At 47.7% G+C, this 23949-nt stretch overlaps 1 protein-coding gene across 2 annotated transcripts; it reads left to right on the top strand.

The window, feature by feature from the left end:
- Nucleotides 1-6261: 6261 nt before the first annotated feature.
- sparta (spartin a) lies at nucleotides 6262-23915 on the top strand. Of its 2 annotated transcripts, none has more exons than XM_036967941.1 (8): nucleotides 6262-6486; nucleotides 7729-8586; nucleotides 12276-12470; nucleotides 18434-18584; nucleotides 18660-18854; nucleotides 18997-19155; nucleotides 19345-19435; nucleotides 22450-23915. In XM_036967941.1, exons 2-8 carry the CDS (start codon nucleotides 7750-7752, stop codon nucleotides 22700-22702), a joined length of 1881 nt encoding a protein of 626 aa, XP_036823836.1. In that variant the 5' UTR covers nucleotides 6262-6486; nucleotides 7729-7749; the 3' UTR covers nucleotides 22703-23915. The 2 variants fall into 2 exon arrangements, with proteins under 2 accessions (XP_036823836.1, XP_036823837.1); XM_036967942.1 differs by lacking the exon at nucleotides 22450-23915 and adding an exon at nucleotides 20675-21165 and having other exon boundaries at nucleotides 6263-6486.
- The last annotated feature ends 34 nt before the right edge of the window (nucleotides 23916-23949 follow it).

Genomic DNA, 23949 nt, shown 5'->3' with positions numbered 1-23949 from the left:
GTCTAAATTATCGATCATTAAAAAGGAATGAAAACGACGCGCTCGTAGAAAGAACTGCAAAAGCTCCATCAGAACTGGAGTCGTGGATATCTTTCTGTTTTCCCCTGATAAGATGGCGTATTTGTCCGACTGTAATGAAAAGCAAAGAATTACAGTTGCGTGTCTTCATATCGCCCACCACACCTGTTTTATTTGAAACCTCTAGCCATAGTTGAACATAACATTGACATCAGTCAACATGTACTTGGCGTAGACTACCAGGGTCAAACTGGGACAAAAAGCCAACCCTGGCATTTTAGCCATATCATATCTGAGCCGTCTCTGCTAAGCCTAGCATCCTTTCCCACAGCACTGGTACCCGGAGACCAGGGGAACCACGCTTCCTGTCAGAACGATGCCAGGACTAGTTTATGTAGATGCAGATTTCCAGCGTTGTGCTTCGTTTGACACATTAATAAACCATTTACTAATCACGAGTAAAGTAATTTTGCGGTCCCTAATGTGAGTGCTGTTTATACTTTAAATGCTTTGAGGGTCGCGTGCGTATGCTTATCTTTCTGCCAAGAAGTGACAGGCCTCTCAGTGAATGAAATAAGAGGGAAATAGGCGGGACTTTTCAGCCTTCAGCCTGCAGATTGGCTATGGAATGTAATCCGACACGAGTCACTTCGTTAAATCGGCTCATAAACCCGCTCGCTGGACGGAAGAAACGGATTCAGACGCGAATAAACATTTTATAAAACAATTAAAATACTCAGTCCCCGATTTGACCATTGTAATACATGAAGGCTCGTGTTAAATCAAAAGCACTGTATAAATGTCTAGTAGATGGCTATTACCTTAAGTATGTGTGATAAAAGACAATTTAACGATTTATTAGGCTATATTACATGTAGCCTAGTATCTAAATGTTCTCCTGATTTCCCCCCTTCCCTAATTAGTATATTTCATACACTGCAGTCGTGGACAAACATTTTGAGAATGACACAAATATTAATTTTCACAAGGTCTGCTGCCTCAGTTTGTATTATGGCAATTTGAATATACTCCAGAATGTTATGAAGAGTGATCAGATGAATTGCAATTAATTGCAAAGTCCCTCTTTGCCATGCAAATGAACTAAATCCCCCAAAAACATTTCCACTGCATTTCAACCCTGCGGCAAAAGGACCAGCTGACATGTCAGTGATTCACTCCTTAACACAGGTTTGAGTGTTGACGAGGACAAGGCTGGAGATCACTCTGTCATGTTGATTGAGTTCGAATAACAGATTGGAAGCTTCGAAAGGAGGGTGGTGCTTGTTCTTCCTCTGTCAACCATGGTTACCTGCAAGGAGACACGTACCCACATCATTGCTTTGCACAAAAAGGGCTTCACAGGCAAGGATATTGCTGCCACTAAGATTGCACCTACATCAACCATTTATTGGATCATCAAGAACTTCAAGGAGAGTGGTTCAATTGTTGTGAAGAAGGCTTTAGGGCGCCCAAGAAAGTCCAGCAAGCGCCAGGATCATCTCCTAAAGTTGGTTCAGCTGCGGGATAGGGGAACAACCAGTACAGAGCTTGCTCAGGAATGGCAGCAGGCAGGTGTGAGTGCATCTGCATGCACAGTGAGGCGAAGACTTTTGGAGGATGGCCTGGTGTCAAGAAGGGCAGCAAAGAAGCCACTTCTCTCCAGGAAAAACATCAGGGACAGACTGATATTCTGCAAAAGGTACAGGGATTGGACTGATGAGGACTGGGGTAAAGTCATTTTCTCTGATGAATCCCCTTTCCGATTGTTAGGGGCATCCGGAAAAAAGCTTGTCCGGAGAAGACAAGGTGAGCGCTACCATCAGTCCTGTGTCATGCCAACAGTAAAGCATGCTGAGACCATTCATGTGTGGGGTTGCTTCTCAGCCAAGGGAGTGGGCTCACTCACAATTTTGCCAAAGAACACAGCCATGAATAAAGAATGTTACCAACACATCCTCCGAGAGCAACTTCTCCCAACCATCCAGGAACAGTTTGGTGATGAACAATGCCTTTTCCAGCATGATGGAGCACCTTGCCATAAGGCAAAAGTGATAACTAAGTGGCTCAGGGAACAAAACATCGATATTTGTGGTCCATGGCCAGGAAACTCCCTAGACCTTAAATCCCATTGAGAACTTGTGGTCAATCCTCAAGAGGCGGGTGGACAAACAAAAACCCACAAACTCCAAGCATTGATTATGCAAGAATGGGCTGCCATCAGTCAGGATGTGGCCCAGAAGTTAATTGACAGTATGCCAGGGTGGATTGCAGAGGTGTTGAAAAAGAAGGGTCAACACTGGAAATATTGACTCTTTGCATCAACTTCATGTAATTGTCAATAAAAGCCTTTGACACGTATGAAATGCTTGTAATTATACTTCAATATTCCATAGTAACATCTGACAAAAATATCTTAAAGACACTGAAGCAGAAAACTTTGTGGAAATTAATACACGACTGTATACAGCCTAGAATGAGCAGATGGAGCAGATGGAGAATGAGCAGATGGAGAATTAGCAGATGGAGAATGAGCAGATGGAGAAGATGGAGCTAAGCAGATGGAGCAGATGGAGCAGATGGAGAATGAGCAGATGGAGAAGATGGAGCTAAGCAGATGGAGCAGATGGAGAATTAGCAGATGGAGAATGAGCAGATGGAGAAGATGGAGCTAAGCAGATGGAGAATGAGCAGATGGAGAAGATGGAGCTAAGCAGATGGAGCAGATGGAGAATGAGCAGATGGAGAATTAGCAGATGGAGATGAGCAGATGTAGAAATGCGCCATCCTGAATGCGCAGGATGCGCTGTTCCATCTTATGGTCAGAAAATCATGGAATTGTAATATTGTGTTTTTCCTTTTTAAATATAGTATCAATCACTTTTTAAAAAATCTACATTTGAACCGTGATCAGAATTAGGCCTATCCTTCAGCGAGTCTCTCTGTGTGCAGCATCTGCATGTGTACAGCAGGTAGCCTATATAATGATAGACTAACTATATAGCCAATTCAAAACATACATACAAGTCAGAAGTTTACATACACCTTAGCCAAACACATTTAAACTCAGTTTTTCACAATTCCTGACATTTAATCCTAGTAAACATTCCCTGTCTTAGGTCAGTTATGATCACCACTTTATTTTAATGATGTGAAATGTCAGAATAATAGTAGAGAGAAGGATTTATTTCAGCTTTTATTTATTTAATCACATTCCAAGTGGGTCAGAAGTTTACATACACTCAATTAGTATTTGGTAGCATTGCCTTTATATTGTTTAACTTGGGTCAAATGTTTCGGGTAGCCTTCCACAAGCTTCCCACAATAAGTTGGGTGAATTTTGGCCCATTCCTCCTGACAGAGCTGGTGTAACTGAGTCAGGTTTGTAGGCCTCCTTGCTCGCACACGCTTTTTCAGTTCTGCCCACAAATGTTCTATGGGATTGAGGTCAGGGCTTTGTGATGGCCACTCCAATAGCTTGACTTTGTTGTCCTTTAGCCATTTTGTCACAACTTTGGAAGTATGCTTGGGGTCATTGTCCATTTGGAAAACCCATTTGCAACCAAGCTTTAACTTCCTGACTGATGTCTTGAGATGTTGCTTCAATATATCCACATAATTTTCCTCCTCATGATGTGATCTATTTTGTGAAGAGCACCAGTCCCTCCTGCAGCAAAGCACCCTCACAACATGATGCTGCAACCCCCGTGATTCATTGTTAGGATGCTGTTCTTCGGCTTGCAAGTCTCCCCCTTTTTCCTCCAAACATAACGATGGTCATTATGGCCAAACAGTTATATTTTTGTTTCATCAGACCAGAGGACATTTCTCCAAAAAGTACCATCTTTGTCCCCATGTACAGTTGCTTTTTTTATGGCGGTTTTGGTCTTCCTTGCTGAGTCGATATAGGACTCGTTCTACTGTGGATATAGACACTTTTGTACCTTTTTCCTCCATTATCTTATAAATTCATAAAAAATCCTACAATGTAATTTTCTGGATTTCTTTTCTCATTTTGTCTGTCATAGTTGAAGTGTACCTATGATGAAAATTACAGGCCTCTCTCATCTTTTTAAGTGGGAGAACTTGCACAATTGGTGGCTGACTAACTACTTTTTTGCCCCACTGTATAACCACGCCAGCCCAGGACCTCCACATCCAGCTTCTTCATCTGCGGGATCATCTGAGACCAGCCACCCAGGCACCTGATGAAACTCAGGAGTTTTTCTGTCTGTAATAATGCCCTTTTGTGGGCAAAGACTCTTTCTGATTGGCTGGGCCTGGCTCCCCAGTGGGTGGGCCTATGCCTTCCCATGCCCACCCATAGCTGTGCCCCTGCCCAGTCATGTAAAATCCATAGATTAGGTCCTAATTCATTTATTTCTATCGACTGTTGTCCTTATATGAACTGTAGCTCAGTAAAATAGTTGAAATTGTTACATGTTGTGTTTACATTCAGTATTTTTTTAGCTGTAGGCCTAAGTATTAATGCCATTGACTCATTGTCACCGTTCTATAAAACAAATATTCTCAGAATAGCCTAGTTGACAAATAACTTCCATGCTGTGCATAGATCTCCCCTGAAACATGCATATTTTAGTCTTGTAAAGTTATAGATAACATGTCTTAGTTAGCTACCTTCCTTTGAAGTAGCCTACCGTATCCATTGAATCCCTGATTCATAGAATGAGTGAATAACTGTATAAAGACATACAAGTATTTGGTTAATGTGATAACCTTTCATTTCAGGGGTGGCCAACCGTCGTCCAGGAGACCTACTGGATGTGCAGGCTTTTATTCCAGCCCTGCTCTAACACTCCACACTGTAGCCTAAACATCAGCCCTGGTCTATCTCACCACACTGTAGCCTAAACATCAGCCCTGGTCTGTCTCACCACACTGTAGCCTAACCATCAGCCCTGGTCTATCTCACCACACTGTAGCCTAAACATCAGCCCTGGTCTATCTCACCACACTGTAGCCTAAACATCAGCCCTGGTCTATCTCACCACACTGTAGCCTAAACATCAGCCCTGGTCTATCTCACCACACTGTAGCCTAAACATCAGCCCTGGTCTATCTCACCACACTGTAGCCTAAACATCAGCCCTGGTCTAATACTCCACACTGTAGCCTAAACATCAGCCCTGCTCTATCTCACCACCCTGTAGCCTAAATATCAGCCCTGGTCTATCTCACCACACTGTAGCCTAAACACCAGCCCTGGTCTGTCTCACCACACAGTAGCCTAAACATCAGCCCTGGTCTAATACTCCACACTGTAGCCTAAACATCAGCCCTGGTCTAATACTCCACACTGTAGCCTAAACATCAGCCCTGGTCTATCTCACCACACTGTAGCCTAAACATCAGCCCTGGTCTGTCTCACCACACTGTAGCCTAAACATCAGCCCTGGTCTGTCTCACCACACTGTAGCCTAAACATCAGCCCTGGTCTATCTCACCACACTGTAGCCTAAACATCAGCCCTGGTCTATCTCACCACACTGTAGCCTAAACATCAGCCCTGGTCTATCTCACCACACTGTAGCCTAAACATCAGCCCTGGTCTGTCTCACCACACTGTAGCCTAAACATCAGCCCTGGTCTAATACTCCACACTGTAGCCTAAACATCAGCCCTGGTCTGTCTCACCACACTGTAGCCTAAACATCAGCCCTGGTCTGTCTCACCACACTGTAGCCTAAACATCAGCCCTGGTCTATCTCACCACACTGTAGCCTAACCATCAGCCCTGGTCTAATAGTCCACACTGCAGTTACTGCTAACATTTCTCCTGAACACAATACAATAGAGGCAGGGTACTTGTCTACATTATTAATTATGTATTTAATGTGGCAAAAAATGACATTAACTCATTTTTCGACCAAATGAGCAGTTACTGCTTTTTTGCTTGGTAGGGCAGAGCAGCCTTCTAGTGTCAATAAGACACATATGCTGACTTTTTAATGTAGGCTATATAGAGACAACACTAATTATTGGTCACGGAGAAGTCATGAAATTCCATCTGCCAAAATGTCTATGAACCCTTAACAGGGAATAATCGCATGCCTCTATAGCATAATGTCATTTTGTGTGTGAATACAGTCTACTGGGCGTTTTTCATCCCATGTCAAGCATTAGTGTTAGACAGCAGTGTGGTTAAGGTCAGGGTTGAGGTTAGGGTTAAGTTTTAAATCAGATTTGAAGGAGATACAATTGTATAAATAGGCGGGGTTTATGACTTTGTGGCTGTGGTAACTAGTGACGACCCTCAACCTGTCAGCGTTTCGCGAATTTTAGATATGCGTATGTTTGGGGACAGCGAGACACAGCAGGATAGGCGCACGTTGATCCGAGAAAGAAAAACGTATTTTTGATAAATGGCTACAATGTTACTTCTCATTAACTAACATTGTCGTCTTATTTCCATTTCTGGAGTAGTTTGAAATCACGGGTTTGCCGCTAAAGGTAGGTTTATTTGGGGTTCGGTTTGTGTTCGACTGTACGTAAAGTTGAGTAGTTATGTAGACAACAGTAGCTTACTCGGTCGTTATTTTACCCTAAGAAAACTGCATTTTTTTTGTTGTCAAAATGACAAGAACTAGTCTACATAACTATTCAAAGAGTTTTCATTATTGTTGAAAGCAACATCACGCTTTAAAAACATCTGTTGAATGTTGTCATACAGGTGGAACCAGCCAGACAAACCCCTAAAAGCATAGCTGAGAGATTTGGAGGAAAAAGCTGTCACGATTACTTCCTAAACAATTTTAAACTGTAATGTCTAGTTATAATACCTAATAAAGTGTTGCATGTGTTGGATTGTTTTTATTTTAATATCAAATTAGAGATTTGAATATTGTGTGGTCTTAATAGCACCTAATGTCATTCTCTTTGGGAGTGTATTTGACAACCGGTTTCACTAACATGGTCTCAGAGCATTTCGTATTATTGTGTATGTAAAACACCCGATACACTCCATTTAGAATGACATGTTGAGTTTCATATGGTACAGTAGGTATTCATTTGTGGATGTCCATCACCCATTTCGTATGATATGTTACAAATTACAATTCGTATTAAATGTCCAGAATTTGTGAAACGTAAAATATGTTACGAATTCTAGCTAGGTGGCTAACGTTAGCCAGGCTAGAGGTTAAGTTTTCGATTTAGGTTAAAGGTTTAGGGGAAGGGTTAACTAACGTGCAAAGTAGCTAAAAAGTAGTAAATCGTTGCTAAAGTTGTCCGTAATGACATTCGGACTCGCAACCTTTGGCTTGCTAGACGTTTGCGTTATATGCCCACCCATCTACCCCGGCAAAACACCTTATTTTAATTGTTGCCTTTTAATTGTTGTCTTGTGTAACCAAACGTAACATATCACTATGCTACGTCTAGTCTATGAGAGCAGGCTGGTTTCACAGAGATACAAAACAGTAATAGTGACAATTGGCCTTCTTGATTGATTTCCTTCTTCCCCTCACCTCTCCTCTATCCCCCTCTTCTCTCCCCTTCTAATTCCCCCTCTCCATCCTCCCATCCTTTGCCCTCATCTCACCAACTCTTTTTTTCTCTTTTTTTCTCCTCTTTTCTCACATTGCGCTGTCTTCCCTCCCATGTTTCTCCTCTCATCCCTGTCTCATCCTTTTCTCCTCCCTCTCATTTTCCCTCTCTTCCTCTCCTCATCCCCCTCTCCTTTCCTCTGTCTAGATCTCCAGCCTGCAGTAAGACATGTCGTTGGCAGAGCCAGCAGAGTTGCTGCTGATAAGGGACCAGTATGACCGTGCGTTGGAGTGTCTGACCAGGGGCCTGGCGGCTGACCAGGCAGGGCAGGGGGCCCAGGCCCTGGAGCTGTACAGGAGGGGCCGGCAGCACCTAACCCTGGGCCTGGAGGTCCCTACCAGGGGGCCACAGAACCAGGGAGCCCCCTGGGACACGGCCAGGCAGTTGCAGCAGAAGATGAGGGAGACTCTAACTAACATCAGCACCCGACTAGCAAACATGGAGACAGCAGGGGTGGGGACGGCGGGCCAGGGAGGCCCAGCGTTGGTGGATCTAGTGGATCTCTCTTCCCAGTGTCTCTATCCCACCCTGGGGCCATTGGTGCCCCCTATGCCGCTGCCTGGTTCCTCCAACCCCCTCCCCCATCTCTACCCCACACTGCCACCCGGGGCTACCCCAACAGACAGCCTCTCTGCCGGGGCTACAGGCATCACCATGGCCCCCTCCCTGCCCATCCTCCCTGCCCTGCCCCTGGGGCTCCCAGGAGAGCAGCCCCCAGCCTACACCCCCCAGCCCACCGACGGGCACCACAGCCTGGCTTATAGCCCAGCCGGAGGAGGGGGTCTGGGGCTGGGGGGGCAGAGGGTGGGGGGACCTCCACAGCCCAAGGGAGGGGTAGGGGGGGACGGAGAGGAGCTTTTGTTCCTCCCTCGGGGGGTGCAGATGTTTTTCGTGTCGTCGGATGGCCAGGTGAGCGCCCCATCGTACCCGGGTTATCTACGCATCATCAGGTTCAGCAGCCAGCTCAAAGACATGGCCAACGGAGGAGCATCAGCCTTCCTACACGTAAGGAAACCACTGGGGTGTGTGTGTGTATGAGAGAGAGGGTGAGGGTGGGTGTTGGCTTGTGTGTGTGTGTGTGTGTGTTTTAAAATACCAATAGAAAATAGTATATTGTCTCCAACACACCTGTATGGAGAGTAACTGCATAATGAATTGAAAAGCAACTCCTGTTTGTAGAAGAGCAGTAGAGAAAAGGGTTGAGGGTAACTGTGGTTGTGGCAGCTTGAGGTAGTTTCATCTAACTGTTTTAGGCTGGATGTCGTCTGGATTCAGTCTTGTTCAGGGTTGTGTTCATTAGGCACCCAATGGTCTGAAACCTCATATTTATACGTTTTTCAAAAAGTTTTGGTACTTTGTTCCCTACTGAATATGCCCCAGATCTCTATCTCCAGATAAGATCTGTTGTTTACAGATGAAGTTGTTTCCCCTTGTCTCAGAACAAGCACCATCATAGACCATATCTTATTCCAGATGAGTGAGACTAACCGAAGTGTAGCCATATCTCTTAGTTCAGGATTAGTGAGACGAATGGCAGATGCCATAGATTGATACCGTGTCAACCCAGTGCTCAAGCATTTCACAGACAGACAGACACGTGGGATGGTCTACCATAGTTTTATTGTCATGTGTTGTTTTACAAGCCATAGCAGTATAGCACCCCAGGAGCAAATTAGTGATAAGGGCCTTGCTCAAGGGCACGTCAACATATTCTCCACCTTGTCAACTTGGGTATTAGAACCAGTGACCTTTCAGTTACTGGGCCAACCCTCTAACCGCTAGGCAACCTGCCGTCCATTTCTCTTTGTTTGGTGTTGCTATGACAACGAAGAATTCCCAGACCTAAATGGAATTCTAGAATTCTCTCCCAGTGGTGAGGTCACAATGCATGCATCTCCTCCATTAGGCAGATGAGAGGAGGATGGTGGGAGGTTCTACTGAATGAGAAGTCTTTCTCTTTCCACTCGTGGAACCAATTACACAGTAAAAACTATTGATCGCTAAATCCGGAGAAATTACGGACCTTGAAAAAAACTAAATCCGGTTACAAGGACCATGTAAAAACATACAGTACCAGTCAAAAGTTTGGACACACCTACTCAAGGGTTTTTCTTTATTTTTTACTATTTTCTACATTGTAGAGTAATAGTGAAGACATCAAAACGATGAAATAACACAAAAGTGTTAAACAAATCAAAATATATTTTATATTCTTCAAAGTAGCCACCCTTTGCCTTGGTGACAGCTTTGCACACTCTTGGCATTCTCTCAACCAGCTTCATGAGGAAGTCACCTGGAATTGTGAGTGTTACACTCTCACCTGGAGTTCCCACAAATGCTGAGCACTTGTTGGCTGCTTTTCCTTCACTCTGTGGTGCAACTCATGCTAAACCTTCTCAATTGGGTTGAGGTTGGGTGATTGTAGAGGCCAGGTCATCTGATGCAGCACTCCATCACTCTCCTTCCTGGTCAAACAGCCCTTGCACAGCCTGGAGGTGTGTTTTGTGTCCTTGTCCTGTTGAAAAACAAATTATAGTCCCATTAAGCGCAAGCCAGATGGGATGGCGTATCGCTGCAGAATGCATCACTGACAGTGTCACTAGCAAAGCACCATCACACCTCCTCCTCCATGCTTCACGGTGGGAACCACACTTGCAGAGATCATCCGTTCACCCACACCGCATCTCACAAAGACACGGCAGTTGGATCCAAAAATCTCAAATTTGGACCTCATCAGACCAAAGGACAGATTTCCACCGGTCTAATGTCCATTGCTCGTGTTTCTTGGCCCAAGCAAGTCTCTTCTTCTTATTAGTGTCCTTTTAGTAGTGTGCTTTTTTTGTTGCAGCAATTTGACTTGTGAAACCAATGCAAAAAAGTACTTGTGAAACCAATGCAATAATAGCACTTATGGCAGTACGGAGTAATACTACATACGATAAACAATAGGATTGGCATCTCTAACATTTTAAAATAATAGTAACAGCCACGCAATAGAATATATGGCTGAAACTTGAAGTAATTAGTGGTTATTACACAGCATGTAACCCCCGCCCCCCCCTTCATGTAAAAGCATGTAACTACCAGGGAACAGTGGGTTAACTGCCTTGTTCAGGGGCACAGTGGGTTAAACTGCCTTGTTCAGGGGAACAGTGGGTTAACTGCCTTATTCAGGGGAACAGTGGGTTAAACTGCCTTGTTCAGGGGAACAGTGGGTTAACTGCCTTGTTCAGGGGAACAGTGGGTTAACTGCCTTGTTCAGGGGAACAGTGGGTTAACTGTCTTGTTCAGGGGAACAGTGGGTTAACTGCCTTGTTCAGGGGCACAGTGGGTTAACTGCCTTGTTCAGGGGCACAGTGGGTTAACTGCCTTGTTCAGGGGCACAGTGGGTTAACTGCCTTGTTCAGGGGAACAGTGGGTTAACTGCCTTGTTCGGGGGAACAGTGGGTTAACTGCCTTGTTCGGGGGAACAGTGGGTTAACTGTCTTGTTCGGGGGAACAGTGGGTTAACTGCCTTGTTCGGGGGAACAGTGGGTTAACTGCCTTGTTCGGGGGAACAGTGGGTTAACTGCCTTGTTCTGGGGAACAGTGGGTTAACTGCCTTGTTCTGGGGAACAGTGGGTTAACTGCCTTGTTCTGGGGAACAGTGGGTTAACTGCCTTGTTCTGGGGAACAGTGGGTTAACTGCCTTGTTCTGGGGAACAGTGGGTTAACTGCCTTGTTCTGGGGAACAGTGGGTTAACTGCCTTGTTCTGGGGAACAGTGGGTTAACTGCCTTGTTCGGGGGAACAGTGGGTTAACTGCCTTGTTCGGGGGAACAGATTTGAACCTTGTCAGCTCGGGGATTTGATCTTGCAACCTTTCGGTTACTAGTCCACCTCTCAAACCCTTATGTAGAGAATATGGTGCCATTTGGGATGTGATCTAGTCAGACGTGTTAAACCCAGGCATGTGTGTTGACTGGCCTGTGGTGTCTCACTCTAACCCTGTTGTGTTCTGGGTAGCTCAGTGTCCCAGCAGTACAATAGGGGCCAGTTAACAGATGACTCTGCTGTTCTGTTGTGTTGCAGGCTGTGGTAATGTACCATGGATAGGGTCTGAACGAACAAATAGCAGTTTCCCAGCCCTGACGATGCCAACTGCCAACCAGTGATATAGTCTACGTTCTGTTTGGCGTACATGTTGTTGTTTTGGTTGTACCCTGACGAGGGTCACACTGAATACCTCTGTAATCCTAGTAACCCCAGTGCTCCTTCCTAACGTGTGCGTTTTTATTTAAATGTATTTATTTTACCTTTATGTAACCAGGTAGGCCAGTTGAGAACACCTTTATTTAACCAGGTAGGCCAGTTGAGAACAAGTTCTCATTTACAATTGAGACCTGGCCAAGATAAAGCAAAGCAGTGCGACACAAACAACAACACAGAGTTACACATGAAATAAACAAACATACAGTCAATAACACAATAGAAAAATCAGTATACAAAGGAGGTAAGGCAATAAATAGGCCATAGTGGCGAAGAAATTACAATTTAGCAAATAACACTGGAGTGATAGATGTGCAGATGAGGGTGTGTGTGTGTGTGTGTGTGTTGCAGGTGTCTGACTGGTTGTACCCTCTGACGCCAGACACCCTGTGCTCCTTCCTAACGTGTGTGTGTGTGTGTGTGTGTGTGTGTGTGTGTGTGTTACAGGTGTGTGACTGGCTGTACCCCCTGACTCCAGACACCCCAGTGCTTCTGTCTACCTCTGGGATCTTTATGTTTCCTGACACCATGGCGGGGATACCCGGGTCCTACGTAGGGGTTGTGCTGTCCTCTGAACTGCCTGCAGCTGACAGACATGCCTTTCAGGACCTCCTCTCACAACTCACTGAGCTACGGGTACAGGTGAGGTTATACACACACACACAGTAACACACACAGTTAAACACTCTCACAGCCAGCTCCTAGCTTGTCAGTGATCCACCAGTAGCAGTAACAATAAATCATATGGATTACAACAGTGTTCTACTGGGGAGGACTAGAGCTGGCTGAACTACAACAGTGTTCTACTGGGGAGGACTAGAGCTGACTGACTGAACTACAACAGTGATCTACTGGGGAGGACTAGAGCTGACTGACTGAACTACAACAGTGTTCTACTGGGGAGGACTAGAGCTGACTGACTGAACTACAACAGTGTTCTACTGAGGAGGACTAGAGCTGACTGACTGAACTACAACAGTGTTCTACTGGGGAGGACTAGAGCTGGCTGAACTACAACAGTGTTCTACTGGGGAGGACTAGAGCTGACTGACTGAACTACAACAGTGTTCTACTGGGGAGGACTAGAGCTGACTGAACTACAACAGTGTTCTACTGGGGAGGACTAGAGCTGACTGAACTACAACAGTGATCTACTGGGGAGGACTAGAGCTGGCTGACTGAACTACAACAGTGTTCTACTGGGGAGGACTAGAGTTCACTGAACTACAACAGTGTGCTACTGGGGAGGACTAAAGCTGACTGAACTACAACAGTGTTCTACTGGGGAGGACTAGAGCTGACTGACTGAACTACAACAGTGTTCTACTGGGGAGGACTAGAGTTCACTGAACTACAACAGTGTTCTACTGGGGAGGACTAAAGCTGACTGAACTACAACAGTGTTCTACTGGGGAGGACTAGAGCTGACTGACTGAACTACAACAGTGTTCTACTGGGGAGGACTAGAGCTGGCTGAACTACAACAGTGTTCTACTGGGGAGGACTAGAGCTGACTGACTGAACTACAACAGTGTTCTACTGGGGAGGACTAGAGCTGACTGAACTACAACAGTGTTCTACTGGGGAGGACTAGAGCTGACTGACTGAACTACAACAGTGTTCTACTGGGGAGGACTAGAGCTGACTGACTGAATTACAAAAGTGTTCTACTGAGGAGGACTAGAGCTGACTGACTGAACTACAACAGTGTTCTACTGGGGAGGACTAGAGCTGACTGAACTACAACAGTGTTCTACTGGGGAGGACTAGAGCTGACTGACTGAACTACAACAGTGTTCTACTGGGGAGGACTAGAGCTGACTGACTGAACTACAACAGTGTTCTACTGGGGAGGACTAGAGCTGACTGACTGAACTACAACAGTGTTCTACTGGGGAGGACTAGAGCTGACTGAACTACAACAGTGTTCTACTGGGGAGGACTAGAGCTGGCTGAACTACAACAGTGTTCTACTGGGGAGGACTAGAGCTGACTGACTGAACTACAACAGTGTTCTACTGGGGAGGACTAGAGCTGACTGAACTACAATAGTGTTCTACTGGGGAGGACTAGAGCTGACTGAACTACAACAGTGTTCTACTGGGGAGGACTAGAGCTGACTGACTGAACTACAACAGTGTTCTACTGGGGAGGACTAGAGCTGGTTGACTGAACTACAACAGTGTTCTACTGGGGAGGACTAGAGCTGGCTGAACTATAACAGTGTTCTACTGGGGAGGACTAGAGCTGGCTGACTGAACTACAACAGTGTTCTATTGGGGAGGACTAGAGCTGGCTGACTGAACTACAACAGTGTTCTACTGGGGAGGACTAGAGCTGGCTGACTGAACTACAACAGTGTTCTACTGGGGAGGACTAGATCTGACTGACTGAACTACAACAGTGTTCTACTGGGGAGGACTAGAGCTGACTGACTGAACTACAACAGTGTTCTACTGGGGAGGACTAGATCTGACTGACTGAACTACAACAGTGTTCTACTGGGGAGGACTAGAGCTGGCTGAACTACAACAGTGTTCTACTGGGGAGGACTAGAGCTGACTGAACTGAACTACAACAGTGTTCTACTGGGGAGGACTAGAGCTGACTGACTGAACTACAACAGTGTTCTACTGGGGAGGACTAGAGCTGACTGACTGAACTACAACAGTGTTCTACTGGGGAGGACTAGAGCTGGCTGAACTACAACAGTGTTCTACTGGGGAGGACTAGAGCTGGCTGACTGAACTACAACAGTGTTCTACTGGGGAGGACTAGAGTTCACTGAATTACAACAGTGTTCTACTGAGGAGGACTAGAGCTGGCTGAACTACAACAGTGTTCTACTGGGGAGGACTAGAGCTGACTGACTGAACTACAACAGTGTTCTACTGGGGAGGACTAGAGTTCACTGAACTACAACAGTTCTACTGGGGAGGACTAGAGCTGACTGACTGAATTACAACAGTGTTCTACTGAGGAGGACTAGAGCTGGCTGAACTACAACAGTGTTCTACTGGGGAGGACTAGAGCTGACTGACTGAACTACAACAGTGTTCTACTGGGGAGGACTAGAGCTGACTGAACTACAACAGTGTTCTACTGGGGAGGACTAGAGCTGGCTGACTGAACTACAACAGTGTTCTACTGGGGAGGACTAGAGCTGACTGAACTACAACAGTGATCTACTGGGGAGGACTAGAGCTGACTGAACTACAACAGTGTTCTACTGGGGAGGACTAGAGCTGGCTGACTGAACTAAAACAGTGCTCTACTGGGGAGGACTAGAGCTGGCTGAACTACAACAGTTCTACTGGGGAGGACTAGAGCTGACTGAACTACAACAGTGTTCTACTGGGGAGGACTAGATCTGACTGACTGAACTACAACAGTGTTCTACTGGGGAGGACTAGAGCTGACTGAACTACAACAGTGTTCTACTGGGGAGGACTAGAGCTGACTGACTGAACTACAACAGTGTTCTACTGGGGAGGACTAGAGCTGACTGAACTACAACAGTGTTCTACTGGGGAGGACTAGAGCTGGCTGACTGAACTACAACAGTGTTCTACTGGGGAGGACTAGAGCTGACTGAACTACAACAGTGATCTACTGGGGAGGACTAGAGCTGACTGAACTACAACAGTGTTCTACTGGGGAGGACTAGAGCTGGCTGACTGAACTAAAACAGTGCTCTACTGGGGAGGACTAGAGCTGGCTGAACTACAACAGTTCTACTGGGGAGGACTAGAGCTGACTGAACTACAACAGTGTTCTACTGGGGAGGACTAGATCTGACTGACTGAACTACAACAGTGTTCTACTGGGGAGGACTAGAGCTGACTGAACTACAACAGTGTTCTACTGGGGAGGACTAGAGCTGGCTGACTGAACTACAACAGTGTTCTACTGGGGAGGACTAGAGCTGGCTGACTGAACTACAACAGTGTTCTACTGGGGAGGACTAGAGCTGACTGACTGAACTACAACAGTGTTCTACTGGGGAGGACTAGAGCTGGCTGAACTATAACAGTGTTCTACTGGGGAGGACTAGAGCTGACTGAACTACAACAGTGTTCTACTGAGGAGGACTAGAGCTGGCTGAACTACAACAGTGTTCTACTGGGGAGGACTAGATCTGACTGACTGAACTACAACAGTGTTCTACTGGGGAGGACTAGAGCTGACTGAACTACAACAGTGTTCTACTGGGGAGGACTAGAGCTGACTGACTGAACTACAACAGTGTTCTACTGGGGAGGACTAGAGCTGACTGAACTACAACAGTGTTCTACTGGGGAGGACTAGAGCTGACTGAACTACAACAGTGTTCTACTGGGGAGGACTAGAGCTGGCTGACTGAACTACAACAGTGTTCTACTGGGGAGGACTAGAGCTGACTGACTGAACTACAACAGTGTTCTACTGGGGAGGACTAGAGCTGACTGACTGAACTACAACAGTGTTCTACTGGGGAGGACTAGAGCTGGCTGAACTACAACAGTGTTCTACTGGGGAGGACTAGAGCTGGCTGACTGGAATCTGTGGGGTCAATGTCCCCATACAAATTTTTCAAAGGCTGCAATTCAAAGGAAATCCACCACATTAGCAATGCTTACGAAGTGTCTTTGTTCACAAGTTACTGTGTAGTCACATACACACGCACCAGTTTTTACATATATATTTTTTAAGTAACCAAAACTAATTAGTGGTTTTAAGTCAACATAAAACGCAGCTAACTATTGCAGGCCTATAGTGGAAGCTGGTGCACTGTGTTCTTAGGAGACATATTTCTCTTGTTTCTGTCTCACCACTCATCACCAAATGCTTGTTATTGTGTTGTGGGTGGAAACACACTGGTTCTCCTCAGTTACCTACTGTAGTCTACTACAGCTCACAGGAATGTGTCCAGGCTGGCGTGAGCTGGAGTGGGGTTGGAATTTATTTTAATATCATTACAAAAAAAATGTTAACTTTTATTTAACTAGGCAAGTCAGTTAGGAACAAATTCTTATTCTCAATGACATTCTCGTTTGTCAGCTCCGGGATTCGATCTTGCAACCTTTCGGTTACTAGTCCAACGCTCTAACCATTAGGCTACCTGTCGCCCCGGAATGGGGTGGGACTGGAATGGGCTGGGGTGGAGTGGGGTTGGAATGGGCAGGGGTGGGGCTGAGGTGGAATGGGCTGGGGTGGGGTTGGAATGGGCTGGGGTGGAGTGGGTTTGGAATGGGCTGGAGTGGGTTTGGAATGGGCTGGGCTGAGGTGGAATGGGCTGGAGTGGGGGTGGAATGGGCTGGAGTGGGGGTGGAATGGGCTGGGGTGGGGCTGGAGTGGGGGTGGAATGGGCTGGGCTGAGGTGGAATGGGCTGGGCTGGAGTGGGGGTGGAATGGGCTGGGGTGGGACTGGAATGGGCTGGGCTGGGGTGGAGTGGGGGTGGAATGGGCTGGGCTGGGGTGGGGCTGAGGTGGAATGGGCTGGGGTGGGGTTGGAATGGGCTGGGGTGGAGTGGGATTGGAATGGGCTGGAGTGGGTTTGGAATGGGCTGGGCTGAGGTGGAATGGAATGGGCTGGAGTGGGGGTGGAATGGGCTGGGCTGGAGTGGGGGTGGAATGGGCTGGAGTGGGGGTGGAATGGGCTGGGGTGGGACTGGAATGGGCTGGAGTGGGGGTGGGACTGGAATGGGCTGGAGTGGGGGTGGAATGGAATGGGCTGGAGTGGGGGTGGAATGGGCTGGAGTGGGGGTGGAATGGGCTGGAGTGGGACTGGAATGGGCTGGGCTGGGGTGGAGTGGGGTTGGAATGGGCTGGGGTGGGGCTAAGGTGGAATGGGCTGGGGTGGGGTTGGAATGGGCTGGGGTTGGAATGGGCTGGGGTGGAGTGGGATTGGAATGGGCTGGGCTGAGGTGGAATGGGCTGAAGTGGGGGTGGAATGGGCTGGGGTGGGACTGGAATGGGCTGGGGTGGAGTGGGGGTGAGGTGGAGTGGAGTGGAGTGGGATTGGAATGGGCTGGGGTGGGGTTGGAATGGGCTGGAGTGGAGTGGAGTGGAGTGGAGTGGGATTGGAATGGGCTGGGCTGAGGTGGGCTGGGCTGGAGTGGGGGTGGAATGGGCTGGGGTGGAATGGGCTGGGGTGGAATGGGCTGGGCTAGAGTGGGGTTGGAATGGGCTGGGCTAGAGTGGGGTTGGAATGGGCTGGGCTAGAGTGGGGTTGGAATGGGCTGGGCTAGAGTGGGGTTGGAATGGGCTGGGGTGGAGTGGGGCTGGGGTGGAGTGGGGCTGAGGTGGAATGGGCTGGGGTTGGAATGGGATGGGCTGGGGTGGTGTTAGAATGGGCTGGAGTGGGGTTGGAATGGGGTTGGAATGGGCTGGGGTTGGAATGGGCTGGGGTGGAGTGGTGTTGGAATGGGGTGGAGTGGGGCTGGAGTTGGGGCGGAGTGGGGTGGGGTTGGAATGGGCTGGGGTGGAAATTCCTAGATCAGCACTTCTCTGAGATGCTTTATGGACTCCGGCCCAGGTCAGGTGGGTTCTGTGATCAGGATAAACTTCTGCTCTACATACTAAAAGTTGATATCTATTCCATGACCTCATTTCCTGTCTGTTAGGCTCCAGAGGAGGGGGCAGGGTCAGAGATCATGAACCTGAGTGAGAAGGTTCCCATTGGTCCCCCTGTGGAGGTGGCGGGAGCAGGGACAGGGGAGGAAGAACTCCCCCTACCTGAATGGAGCGAGAAGATGTCCCAAGGCATCCTGGCAGGTAGGGGTGTCTGTGTGTGTAGGTGTGTATGTATTTGAACATGCAGTCTGTCTGTACATCCCACCCTCCCTGCAGGTGCATCGTGGCTGAGTAAAGGGTTTGTGCGTGGAGCGGAGGCCACAGGTAAGGCCATCCAGAAAGGAGCGTCTAAGCTGAGAGAACACATCACCCCAGAGAACGTCCCGGCTGAGGTCAGCCCTGGCGTTACCAAGGGCCTGCACCACGCAAAACAGGCCACCGGGGGCGCTGTTCGCGTCAGTCAGTTCCTAGGTAAGGATATGGAGGAGGGTACAAAACAAACATGATATCTCTATGGGATGGAGGGGGCATATAAAGATCACCAAAACGTGTGTGTGTGTGTGTGTGTGTGTCTACTAACACTCTTGTAAACTTGTGTTTTGTGTGTTTGCAGTGGACGGAGTGTGTACCGTAGTAGGCTGTGTGGGGGAGAAGCTGGCTCCGCATGTAAAGAAACATGGCAGTAAACTTATCCCTGAGTCCATGAAGAACACTAAAGATGGCCGCTCCAACCTGGATGGCGCTATGGTGGTGGCAGTCAGCAGCATAAAGGGTATGGAGAGAGAAAGACGCATAGTAGCGACCTCGATCCACACACAGAATGTGTTGATTATCATCAGAGTATTTCTGAAAGTTATTTGAATGGTAGATATGCAGATTCTGTTAATAGGCCTAGCCACCTGTACTAGAGTGACCTACCTGTCTGATAATCAAACTATTCTCCTGTCTATCTCTGTCTAAGGTCTCTCCGCTATGTGGACTGGTTTGGAAACTGGAGCTAAGAACATCGGCAAGAGTGTCACCTCTGAGACGGTCATGACCGTGAAGCATAAGTAAGTCCCTCTCTTTCCTCCTCCTCCTCCTTCTCCTCCCCCTTCTCCCCCTCCTCCCACTCCTCCCCTCCTCCCCCTCCTCCCACTCCTCCTCCTCCCCCTCCTCCCACTCCTCCTCCTCCCACTCCTCCTCCTCCTCCCCTCCTCCCCCTTCTCCTTCTTCTCCTCCCCTCCTCCCCCTTCTCCTCCTCCCCCTTCTCCTTCTCCTCCTTCTCCTCCTCCCCCTTCTCCTCCTCCCCCTTCTCCTTCTCCTCCTCCCTCCTCTCCTCCCCATTCTCCTCCCCTCCTACTTGCCCTCTCTTCTTCTCCTCCCCTCCTCCTCCTCCTTCCTCCTCCTCCCTCCTCCCCCTTCTCCTCCCTCCTCCTCCCCTCCTCCTCCTCTCCTCCCCATTCTCCTCCCCTCCTACTTGCCCTCTCTTCTCCTCCCCCTTCTCCTCCTCCTCCCCTCCCCTTCTCCCCTCCTCCCCCTTCTCCTCCCCTCCTACTTGCCCTCTCTTCTCCTCCTGTGATCTTCAATCACTCTATTTTAAGGGGCTATGCTTTCCTCTTCTCTTTGTTTCACCCCTTTCATCATGATCTTGGTGGGTCTGGGTGCCAGCTAGTGTCTTCTTTAGCCCACTAGGTGCTGTCATGATCTTGGTGGGTCTGGGTACCAGCTAGTGTCTTCTTTAGCCCACTAGGTGCTGTCATGATATTGGTGGGTCTGGGTGCCAGCTAGTGTCTTCTTTAGCCCACTAGGTGCTGTCATGATCTTGGTGGGTCTGGGTACCAGCTAGTGTCTTCTTTAGCCCACTAGATGCTGTCATGATCTTGGTGGGTCTGGGTACCAGCTAGTGTCTTCTTTAGCCCACTAGATGCTGTCATGATCTTGGTAGGTCTGGGTACCAGCTAGTGTCGTCTTTAGCCCACTAGATGCTGTCATGATCTTGGTGGGTCTGGGTACCAGCTAGTGTCTTCTTTAGCCCACTAGATGCTGCCATGGTCTTGGTGGGTCTGGGTACCAGCTAGTGTCTTCTTTAGCCCACTAGATGCTGCCATGATCTTGGTGAGTCTGGGTACCAGCTAGTGTCGTCTTTAGACCACTAGATGCTGTCTTTGGCAAGGTAACAATGTAGTGTTATTATAGGGAGAAACACACTGGCAGGATGAGCAGGAGCTTTGGGGAAATAATATCTTTCTTTCGTTCTTTCCACACCTCTCCTTTCCTTCCCTCTCGCCCTCTTTCTTCTTCTTTTCCAGATTTCGGGGTCTAGAAGGTCTTTTAGACAACCCCTCTAACTGACGGGGTGACTGACTGGTCGGGGAGTGAAGACGGACACCTTTTGAATTGTAACCTTTTGACCTTTGTGACTGAATACTGACTGAATGCCTATGTGAATAACTCAGGTCTGGTCTGAGAACGACCCCTGATCCCTAGCCCCTGATCCCTAGCCCCTAGTCATAGTCTTGTGTTGATCTAACCCAACATGGCTGCAGCAAATCCATTGAAAGGCTCGGTGGTGGAAGGTGTAAATCATCCATCCTCATATTATTCACACCTGTCCTCGGATCAAAGCAATGGAAAGGATTACGGGTTGTTTTCAGACAGGCAGGGGTCCTGACAGGCCTGTGTGTCTGTGTCCACAGGGCAGCTAAATGCCTGTGTGTATTGGGTGGTGGTGGTGGTGACATTCTTATGTGAAGACTCTTTCCTGATTTGTTACTAATAAACCTAATATGAAATCAAATAATGTCAGTGTCTCTCTCTGTCCTCTCACATCTGTGCCCCATATGACAGATTATTCCTTATATAATGTACTACTGGTGACCAAGTCCAATATGAGAGACTATTCCTTATATAATGTACTACTGGTGACCAGGTCCAATATGAGAGACTATTCCTTATATAATGTACTACTGGTGACCAGGCCCAATATGACAGACTATTCCTTATATAATGTACTACTGGTGACCAGGCCCAATATGACAGACTATTCCTTATATAATGTACTACTGGTGACCAGGCCCAATATGACAGATTATTCCTTATATAATGTACTACTGGTGACCAGGTCCAATATGACAGATTATTCCTTATATAATGTACTACTGGTGACCAGGCCCAATATGACAGATTATTCCTTATATAATGTACTACTGGTGACCAGGCCCAATATGACAGATTATTCCTTATATAATGTACTACTGGTGACCAGGCCCAATATGACAGACTATTCCTTATATAATGTACTACTGGTGACCAGGCCCAATATGACAGACTATTCCTTATATAATGTACTACTGGTGACCAGGCTCAATATGACAGACTATTCCTTATATAATGTACGACTGGTGACCAGGTCCCTTCCCTACACCTCCCTCCCTACACTCCCTCCCTCCCTACTCCTCCCTCCCTACACTCCCTCCCTCCCTCCCTACACCTGCCTACCTCCCTCCCTACACTTTCCTCCCTCCCTACACCTTCCTCCCCCCATACTTCTCCCTCCCTACCCCTCTCTCACCTCCCTACTCCTCTCTCTCACCTCCCTACTCCTCTCTCTCTCTCCCTATTCCTCTCTGCCTTCTCCCTATTCCTCTCTGCCTTCTCCCTATTCCTCTCTCTCTCTCCATATTCCTCCCTGCCTACTCCCTACTCCTCTCTCTCCCTATTCATCCCTGCCTTCTCCCTACTCCTCTCTCCCTACTCCTCCCTGCCTTCTCCCTACTCCTTTCTCCCCTCCCTCCCTACTCCCTCTTCTCCCTCCCTACTCCTCTCTCTCTCCCTATTCCTCCCTGCGTTCTCCTTTCTCCCCTCCCTCCCTACTCCCTCTTCTCCCTCCCTACTCCTCTCTCCCTCCCTACTCCCTGTTCTCCCTCCCTACTCCTCTCTCCCTACCTACTCCCTCTTCTCCCTCCCTCCCCTCCCTACCTACTCCCTCTTCTCCCTCCCTATTCCCTCTCTCCCTCCCTACTCCTCTCTCCCCTCCTCATGCCTTCCACTAAACCCACCCACTTCTACTCATCCTATGATGAAGGTACGGCGATGACGTGAGCAAAGCCACGGACACGGGCATCCAATCAGTGATCAACGTGGGCGTGGCCGCGTTCAACGTGGACAACTTGGGTATCAAGGGTGTCCTGAAGACCGCCGGAAAACAGACCGCTAAAGCTGTGGTCAGAGAGCGAAACGATACCCCGCAGGTTGCAGTCGGAGACCACAACCACAACAGAGGACCAGAGGAGAAAGAGATGTGGGAGAGGAAGAAGGATGAGGATGACAAGAAATAGATGTCATACTCATTTATGTGGCTCTTGTCTATTTGGCCCCTATACATTTTAGCCCCGATCTTTTTAAGCCCCTCTCTGTGTTCATAGGTCCCTATATCTTAAGAACCACTCTGTGTGCTAATAGGCTGCTATATCTTTTGGCCCCTCAGTGTGTCAATAGGCCCCTATATCTTTTGGCCCCTCTCTGTGTTCATAGGCCCCTATGTTTTATAAGCCCCTTTGTGTTAATAGGCCGTGATATATTTTATCCCCTCTCTGTGCTAATAGACTCATATCTTTTGGCCCTCTCTGTGTTCATAGGCCCCTATATATTTTGCCCCCTCTCTGTGTCAATAGGCCCCTATATCTTTTGGCCCTCTCTGTGTCAATAGGCCCCTATATATTTTATCCCCTCTCTGTGCTAATAGACTCATATATTTTGGCCCCTCTCTGTGTTCATAGGCCCCTATATCTTTTGGCCCTCTCTGTGTTCATAGGCCCCTATATCTTTTGGCCCATCTGTGTCAATAGGCCCCTATATATTTTATCCCCTCTCTGTGCTAATAGACTCATATATTTTGGCCCCTCTCTGTGTTCATAGGCCCCTATATATTTTGGCCCTCTCTGTGTTCATAGGCCCCTATATCTTTTGGCCCTCTCTGTGTTCATAGGCCCCTATATCTTTTGGCCCCTCTGTGTCAATAGGCCCCTATATATTTTATCCCCTCTCTGTGCTAATAGACTCATATATTTTGGCCCCTCTCTGTGTTCATAGGCCCCTATATATTTTGGCCCCTCTCTGTGTTCATAGGCCCCTATATATTTTGGCCCCTCTCTGTGTTCATAGATCTGAATGGGGTAAATGCTGTACATGTAAGAATCATGGTGATAGCTCTTCACTGCCTCCAGTTTGCAAAAAGGAGCTTGCATCATATTGTTTTTAAATCTATCCAGACCTTTCGCTGTCGGGAGAAGTTTCCCCTAAAAGCTGATCTTGGGTGCTGTTTTGTATCCCCCCCCCCCCCCCCCCCCCCCCTTCTAATGGTTAAGGTTAGGATTGGGGGATGGAACTGAAGAGCTCACATGGAACCTGTCCATTGTGTTCCATCTCACCTTACTGTATGTAGGCTACTTAACTGTTCATTCCTCTGAATGTTGGAGCCATATTAAATGAAGGATATGTTTCATAGAATGTGTAATATATATATAACATATTTGTATCTGTGCCAAAATATACCAATATATCAATGACACTGTTGTTGATTTTC

This window comes from Oncorhynchus mykiss, chromosome Y (assembly GCF_013265735.2).
Source record: "Oncorhynchus mykiss isolate Arlee chromosome Y, USDA_OmykA_1.1, whole genome shotgun sequence".
Taxonomy (NCBI): domain Eukaryota; kingdom Metazoa; phylum Chordata; class Actinopteri; order Salmoniformes; family Salmonidae; genus Oncorhynchus; species Oncorhynchus mykiss.
Note: the sequence above shows the minus strand (reverse complement) of the source record. Positions and strands in the feature narration are given on the sequence as shown.

Coding starts and splice junctions, on each gene's coding strand:
- sparta (XM_036967941.1), top strand. CDS start 7,750: ATGTCGTTGGCAGAGCCAGCAGAGTTGCTGCTGATAAGGGACCAGTAT. Junction 12,471..18,433: donor TCACTGAGCTACGGGTACAG/GTGAGGTTATAC, acceptor CCTGTCTGTTAG/GCTCCAGAGGAGGGGGCAGG. Junction 19,436..22,449: donor GTCATGACCGTGAAGCATAA/GTAAGTCCCTCT, acceptor CCTATGATGAAG/GTACGGCGATGACGTGAGCA.